Source organism: Pomacea canaliculata, linkage group LG2, assembly GCF_003073045.1.
Source record: "Pomacea canaliculata isolate SZHN2017 linkage group LG2, ASM307304v1, whole genome shotgun sequence".
In the NCBI taxonomy this organism is placed as follows: Eukaryota; Metazoa; Mollusca; class Gastropoda; order Architaenioglossa; family Ampullariidae; genus Pomacea; species Pomacea canaliculata.
The window spans coordinates 5,776,756-5,784,800 of NC_037591.1; the positions used below are offsets into that span (position 1 = coordinate 5,776,756).

Genomic DNA, 8,045 nt, shown 5'->3' on the forward strand with positions numbered 1-8,045 from the left:
AAATGTCAAACCAAAGCATAATTAAACAAAGTCCTTCAAAAATATTTAAAATTTTCCATTTTTCGTGAACAGGCTTAGATTTTATCACACGTCATCTGTGTTTTGCTTTCAAGATAAAGGACTGTTTTCAAATTTCACAGGAACGCAACAAAGAGAAACCATTATACAATGAGACTCACAGAAAAACATCTGTTCCTGATGTCAGAGCCAGCAAACCCAGAATGATACAATGACAGATGTATTTATTTACAGTTTGCAATAATCACAGAAATATTCCCTCGACGATGCTGCGAGTCTAGTCGGCTAGAGAACTGTCTCTTCTAACTTCATTTGCTTTCAAAACTGAGTTGACGGTCTAGGAAGTTTGGAGCTGCTCTAGATGTTTCTAAACAACAAGCATTTATTTACAGGAATCTCCAAGGTTTTCCGAAGAGCTGCAACGCAAAGATCAAACTTGAAGTGCTCGAAATTTTAGCATTTACAGATTATAAATGACTACTTCTTTAGCCAACTGTAAGCATTTGCGCAAATGTTTTTGGAGTAATATACTTATCGAATTTTGACATTTGAACCAGATTAACCATTTTTTCACAAAATTTCAGGCGTTTTTGTAAATAAACCAATTATTTCGTGGTATATATACTTATTTTCTGATTCATTGGACGAAGCAGAAGCTGCAGCACAAACAAACTGTTCCCTCACTTTTCACAAAGAAGTAAACGAGCGAGAAACCCCTTGAGCAACATGCTATCGGAAACGCACGCATGCATCCATAAGGTCCGGCAAAACCAGCTGACAAAACTCCAATGAGCAAAACAGACAGAAGAAGACCCTTCGTGGGTTGTCTACCCTGTCCCCGGAAATTGCGTGCCCAGAGAAGCTCCAGCTACTTCCATCCATGGCTCAGCAACGGAGTCGCGGTTGTCGCATGCACTCTACAGAACCCCAGTCCTGAAAGTGCAGCAACTGTCGATATTCTGACCATGACGAACGGTCACGTTTTGGCTGCCAGCTCTTCGGTGAAAGAAAAACGATTTGTCTCAAAAAATAAACCCGCAGGTTCAAGAAACAGTGCTTTGGGGTCGTCATCCTGGCGGTTTGATTAGCACCCGGTGCTCTACGAGCACTTTCAGACAGGATGTTTGACATCGGCCCCGCAGACACTGACCCCAGCATCATTAGCGTGGAAAAGTGTGTCCGCCAGAAGGTCTGCCCGTTAACAGCTTCTAAACCTGGCCAGCCATTCATAAACTAGATTTATCGCCTTGGAACACGAGTTCTTTTCTAGTGCACTCTGTGATGCAGAATCTGGAATACAATTATATTTACGAAAATAGAACTAAATTCTAATCGTTCACTTATTTCGATACTTGGCATAAACTAATGACTACTTCGCCAATTAAGTTGACGATTATTTTCCTCCATGAATGGAGACGAATACAGTGACGAGAAGAAAGGACTATGAGACTGTTTATTCTAACGGGTTTTATTTACCCAGGCAGTTTATTAATGCTCTTGGAAATATCACTCCAGGCAGTGAAGATAATTTTGCTTCCAAGTGAAGATAAAAGGTGAAGTTAGTTCCCTTCTCTTGAGGTCAGCTTTCCCACAGAGGGTAGGGACTATTTCTTCTTCGCTGCCTAACCTTGCCCAACTCTATATAGAGTCAAGAAGGTTCCTAGGGGAAGTTCCATGCTCCATTCAAGTACCATGTTGGTTAATGTGCAGGTCTGCAGGTTTGGACTCAAGACCTCTGACTACTCCGTTGTCCTTCTTGAAGTCTGATACAGATCTTACTGTGTTCAACTGTTCTCCTGTCGACTCTATACCAGTCTGTATTTCTGATAGTATTTGCTTTGCCATCAGTGCGAGACGGTGCTAAATCAGGGTTCGGGTTCATCATAGCTTGGAGGGCTAATTAGACTCTTCCGATAATTCTGGTACTGCCTTTGATACCCTTTTTCTGCAGGGGGATAGCCAGCGGTTGTGTCCATGCAGCCACTGCTTGGTATCCTACATTCTCCGACACAAGGCAGTGAGTACCTTCACTGTCTCGTCTCCTCAATACTTGAGCAAATGCCCTGGAACATTAACGACCCTTGGAGACTTCCAGTCCTTCAAGCGACAGATAACCCGTTATACTTCTTCCCGGAGGACCTGTAGGTCTGCATGGTCATCTTCCGTAATGAGACCGTCTTGAAGGATTTTTTAGTAAATCGCCAGAGGCAAATTGTACAGGTAAAAGCAGAGTTCTGTCCTTCGGTAAACCCCGTCCTCTATCAGGAGATTAGTTACCAGTGCTGTCTTCGATGACCAATAACTTCTGCTGACCCTTATGTGTGTTTTGAGTGAACAAAATGCCTTTCTGCTGTCGCTCCAAGCCATCCCTTCCTCTGCCTTACGGTCCAGGTTTCTCTGGTTGCCTTCATCCCTTTCTCTATATCCTCTATTCGACAGCTGCTTTAGGGTTGCTCTTTCTCTCACTCCTCGGGACTGGCCTACGGTTGCTAAGGTTGAGAACTTTCTTCGTCACCGAGGGCTGTTTCTTGACCTTCGGGCGCTTTAAGACCTTTTTATCTGTGGACAGTAGCACCTCTTTGACCAGAACGTTTGAAATTCTGTTTGCAACTATCTCTACTCTCAATACTTGCTTTGTCTTTTTAGCTGTCTCTAATGTCAATACCTGTTTCTGTCTTACTATCAGTATCTGTTCTTGTCTTATTTAACAATTGGTCGTTTGCTAGAATCAATCTTTCTACCAACGAACCCAGGTTCCTTTCTATTTCAAGCTTCGGTCATCTGCTGGCAACAGCTTTGTTGGATGTTAACAAGCCTTGAAATACTAGAGTTTCAAGTTTCGCGCCCTGACAAGGAAGTTTTCAACACACAATCCAAGCAGTTGTCGTCCAGTGAAACAATCAAAACCACTTGCTGCATCCTCAGCACCATTGCTAGGTTTCTAGCGGTAAATCACTAAGAGTGGTCTGACTACCGGCCACTTGTCCACTCCCTCCCTCTCGCTTCACTTCCTGTCCTTGTCCTTCACATTGACCTTGTGATTGCCGTTGACAATGACCTTGACACTGGCCTTGAACTTTGATGACCCCGTGTCTCACTCGAAGTGCGATGGTTCCGGCCAACGTCCCAGCAGTCGCACCACAATGACGAAGGACGTTGACGAGCGCCTGTCGGAAGCGACTGCCACTGGCCAGGTAGATGAAGAAGTTGATGCACTTGTTGGAGTAGAGCATGTAGAAGAAGACGGAGAAGAGGAGACGGTTGAGTGCTACTTTGTCTGGATCGTTCGCTTTCTCGTTCCCCTGCCACATGATGCATACAAGTCGTCAAGATAATTACATTCTTCATGACAAGAACATGATAGCTACAGTCTTCTAGAATACCATGATCAACGACATAATAGCCTTCCTGTCACAAGTAATGCCAATAATTACAGACCGGGAGCATCGGCATGAAAGTATAGTCTTCGTGTCATGAAAGAAGAAATAATTTAAAATAATTTCGTGTTAAGAACGACTTAATGCTGGTAGGTAAGGTATGATTTGACACATCCACTTGTCACTAAAACTTGACTCGTGAACAAAGAAATGATTCTCAGACTTCTGCCAACAAAAAAATTACTCAGACTTTGTGTAATGAACAGCGCCTTGAACTGCGTTTTCTTTTTGTTACATAGACAGTCTGTATGCCGAGAATAAAGACATGATTCGAATATTTTATGTCCCGAGGAAATATATAGTTTAGCTCTGTGGTTTTCGTGTTCTTTACAAAAATAACAAAGACATGGTACAAACAGTCTTAGAATGCACTTCAAACTGCAATGAGATTCAAGACTTCTTCACTCCGCAATCTCACACTTTAATATCTGCTTCAGTTCAAAAGAAACGGCGATGTTTTGAACTCTTTGAACACAAAATCAGTCCTCTTTTTTGTTAGCAAAAACTAAAAGCTTCTCAGTTTTTCCAGCAAAGAGATACAAATAGAAGGCATAAAATCTGCCGTAGTCATTTCTTTGCCTTTGGAAATGTTTCCGATATTTTTAGCATCGGACAGAAAAAGAACAGTTCTTCCACAAAGGGGAAAAGATAAAGGACAGACTGGCGGAGGAAAAGTTTTGCCGACATTTATTGAGAAACTGGACTGGTGTTGTATTGTTTAGTTTAAGGATTTACTGGTGTTTGGCTGAGGTTGTCTGTGAATACCATACTGAATGTTGGTGGACAAAGGTTGACAAGCACCACTGACCTCACTGGTGAGAAGCAGGTAACAGGAGAACGGGTAGGACAGCACCAGCATGGTGAAAGACTCCAGCACCATCATCAACGAGATTTGTCGAAGGCGGGAGGACGGCGAACCCTGTTGTCCTTTTCCTGCTTCAGCACTCCCTGGGTGTCTGTTGTGACATCAGACATCAGACGAGACATTGAGCTCATGTATGACTTTCCATCAAATTAAAGCCAGACACTCTGGATAGTAAGAAACAAGATAAAAAAAAAAGTCTCTGCAGTTTTATAAGTTTTAATTATTATTATCTTCGAATCTGTAACAACCTTCAGATGTACGCACCTGACATTGGCCATCTGAAAAGATCGTCTCACACCTCAATATTATCATGATGTTGCTGATGAGGATGGCGAGCAAGCAGAGTCCGTAATAGATGATCTGTATCCATGGCCAGGCCTGCAGTGAAACAACTTTGGTTTTAAAAAATATCCACGGCCTCTAGACACAGACTCACCCACACATCCAGTCTTCGCGGTCATCAGCTTTGTTGTCCATGTCAGTGGATGTCTGATGATCATTGTCATTGCTGTCGTTGTGTGTCTTCTTTCAGACAATAATATACACTCAGTTATGATTATTTTACATAATTCTTCAAATATAAATGTCGCACTGATACGCAAGAACAACAATAATAATCATCATCATCATCATCATCCTGAAAAAAGCATGCCAAAGAGTCATTTCGAGAAGTAGGAGCTGTGAGCAGTAAATGATAACCCTCTCATAAGCGGGAGATAAGGATATTTTAGCTTGATTACATCAGTTAAATTAACCCTTTTGTTCCTAGAAATTTTCTTTTACCTTTCTGTTTCTATCGTGCTCACACACAATGCAGATATACAGTAGCATTCACATATAAATACACGTGAACGTACGAACACGAAAGACCACATCAGTGTTCAGTTGAAATTCTCAGTATTATGTTTTACATACTGAAAAATAGCCAGTGACTGAGTTCTCCATCAGGAAGTGCCAACAGTAATTTATCTGCGCTTGAATAAGCTAAATGGTGCATGTGTACCCATACATAAAATATTAGAGAAAACGATAAGGAAACAGTCTAATTTTATATTGTTTTACATAATATTGAACTACACCACGCTTGTCCGAGAAGACCGACCAGCAAAAAACATTTCTTCTAATACACTGCAAAAATAGAGAAATTGTATATTAGAGGAAAATGAAACTACAAACGAAACCTATTCTTTATTTGTCTGATATGTGGAACCAGTCCAGCCTGCCACTTCCTTATAATCACAATAATAAAGTGACCGGAGGTGAAAGCTTGGTTTGCTTCCTTGTGAGCAAAATATAGTTGTTTGTTTTTTTTAACAAGGTAAATGATTCGTTTGGGGGATTGATCATTTGTTTGCTTGTCATAATGAAGCAATGGCGAAATCCAGTTCTTGGCTCTGAACTGTCCAGACCCTTCTCCAGGGCAGCTACTTACCCTCGCTTTATGAATGCGACCCCTGGAGAATAACAAGTGGAAGTCCAAGTAAAGTTTCAATAAGGTCTGCCACTATTTTTAGTCTTGGTTTTATAGCGGATACACCGTCCACTTTCTGTTATTGTTGACTTTTTCTTGAAACTACTTTCACTGCCCTTGCAACAACTAGGCTGAAGTGATCGTCGCCCTTTTCTTTTCTTTCATGAAATGCATGGTTTCAGAATGTTCACAGGATACTATTTGTCATCTTCTTGAGCAGATCATCATACATGTTTGCCATGAGCTCAGAATAAAATATTTCTCTAATGTTTATTTTTAGCTTCTCCACAATTAATTCATTTCCTGTTATGTCAGTAGTTTAGAAATTACAGAAATCGCATGCAAATGCATACCAAAAAAATTCAAGACCCGGCTCTATGCACAGCGTGGATTTCCGAACATCTCCGAAAGCTATGATAAACTGTGATCAATAGCCTGTGGGATTTATGAGCTTCACAAGAACAATTACATTCATAGATTCGATTCCTGTGTGAAAATTCTCAGCAGAAATTGGCAAAAAATGAAAAGGAAAACTTCAAAGTTCTAACGATTCCAAAAGAGATGGAAGTTAAGAGACTGATTATTTTCTGGAAGATTCAGCAACAAGAAAGAAGAACGAAAGATAAAGAAAAGCTTGGAAAGGATGAAAGAATATAAAGACAGAGTGTAGTGAGAACAGTCAGCTATTGCCAGGATAACTCACTTTCTGCACGGAGGTATTAAGGCTAGTTCCGTTGGCTGCCAGAACGCACAGACGTTCCGTGTGATTGGGGTCAGACATGTCTGAAGAGAACAAAAGAGGAATGTTTTTAGCCACCACAATGGCCAAAATGACACCGATGACGACCTTTGCCCTTGTCCTCAAGTCCTCCGTGGCCGCCCGGACTGGCCAGTGGATGGCGTAGGCACGGTCAGAGGTCATCGCGGCCGTCAGCAGAATAGTAATGTCAGTATTACCAAAACCGTAAAAATTGAAGAAGCGACACATGGCGACGGACTGCTCGTTGCGAGGGAAGATGCCCGGATGGTTGAGAAACAGCCAGTGGGTCAACAAGGGTATGCACAGTCCCATGGTGTCGTTGACGGATCCCGCGATCATGTACAGGGACGTGGAAACCTTCCGGAAGTAGTTTGTGCGCATGATCCGGATGGTCAGGATGTTGACGAAGCTTCCGACGATGATGAGGAGCGGCGGGATGTAGCGGTTGACGGCGTCGGCGGCTTGGTAGGCGCTGTAGTAGCTGGGTTCTAGCCTTGTGGCGTTGTGCATTTTCTGAATTTTCAGAACAGCCATCTTTTCTAATAAAAAGATTCTCTCTGCCTGTGACCGTCGTCCAGAAAAAAAAATTGTTTTTCTTTCTTTTTTTAACTCCTCGACACCTTAGAACTGGACGCTAGAACAATGTCATGTCACTTGAACTTGTCATTCTTTTTCTTGTAAGTCAGGATTCCTCGTCGTGGCCATGCCCGCCAGTTCCCTAACCACCTCCAGTTTCACTTAGAAAAATATCCAAGCTAGTTGTTGTTTTCCGTAGAAAATAATCCTCTTGTTTTACCTCGACATGTATCCTAGCTTGTACCTGTTTAACCTAGCCAGATACCGATGTAACAAGATAACGCTTGTCTAAACTGGAGTCGTCAACTACCGACAAGAGAAGAAATAAATACCACCGTTGTTAAAGAAGGATACTTCCTGGAAGTAAAAACTTGAGATCACGTGACTTCAGGCCAGTGCACACAGTCGTTACACGCTGTTATCACCGCCAAGCGTCTTACTCAGCTTAGGACGGGGTTTAAACCAAGAAAAGCAGGACATATCTTCACCTACTGCAGTTGGTCCAACGGCCACCGACATTCCTCTGAAATAAAATTTAATCTTTCACGTACTTGAAAGTTTTTGTAAAGCGCGAGGATCGAACCGCTCACGAGCTGCCTCCCAGCTTCAGATGATGCAAGACGGAGCCGACAAAGACAGAAATTTGTAGATGATTGTGTAGTGGTTTGGTGGTCATGTCAATGGAGGGGAGATTTTGACACGTCGATACCACGTGACCGTCCCGCTCGCTCGAGTCTTATCGGAGGATTTGAAGGGGGCAATCTGATACAACACGGAAGTTTGCTATCTTGGGCACAACTGTCGTCGATTCAACAATGTTTGTCCCAACCCCTCCTAAACACTCTCCTCGTCTGTTTTTTTTTTAATAATTTTTTTGGTTTTTTTTTTGCTTTTTTTTCTTTTTTTGGTTTTGTTTTT

The 8,045-nt window shown here is 42.1% G+C and overlaps 1 protein-coding gene across 2 annotated transcripts; it reads right to left on the reverse strand.

Annotated features, from left to right (window-relative positions):
* Positions 1 to 225: 225 nt before the first annotated feature.
* Positions 226 to 7,579, reverse strand: LOC112558022. Of its 2 annotated transcripts, none has more exons than XM_025228206.1 (4): positions 6,495 to 7,579; positions 4,585 to 4,698; positions 4,264 to 4,411; positions 226 to 3,320 (listed from the first exon to the last, which is right to left on the reverse strand). In XM_025228206.1, exons 1-3 carry the CDS (start codon positions 7,083 to 7,085, stop codon positions 4,394 to 4,396), a joined length of 723 nt encoding a protein of 240 aa, XP_025083991.1. In that variant the 5' UTR covers positions 7,086 to 7,579; the 3' UTR covers positions 226 to 3,320; positions 4,264 to 4,393. The 2 variants fall into 2 exon arrangements, with proteins under 2 accessions (XP_025083991.1, XP_025083992.1); XM_025228207.1 differs by lacking the exon at positions 6,495 to 7,579 and adding an exon at positions 5,104 to 5,532.
* Between the last annotated feature and the right edge of the window lie 466 nt (positions 7,580 to 8,045).

Excerpts from the sequence above, each read along its gene's own strand:
- LOC112558022 (XM_025228206.1), bottom strand. The coding sequence starts at position 7,085 with ATGGCTGTTCTGAAAATTCAGAAAATGCACAACGCCACAAGGCTAGAA. Across the intron at positions 4,699-6,494 it reads TTAATACCTCCGTGCAGAAA|GCCTGGCCATGGATACAGAT; the intron begins GTGAGTTATCCT and ends GTTTCACTGCAG.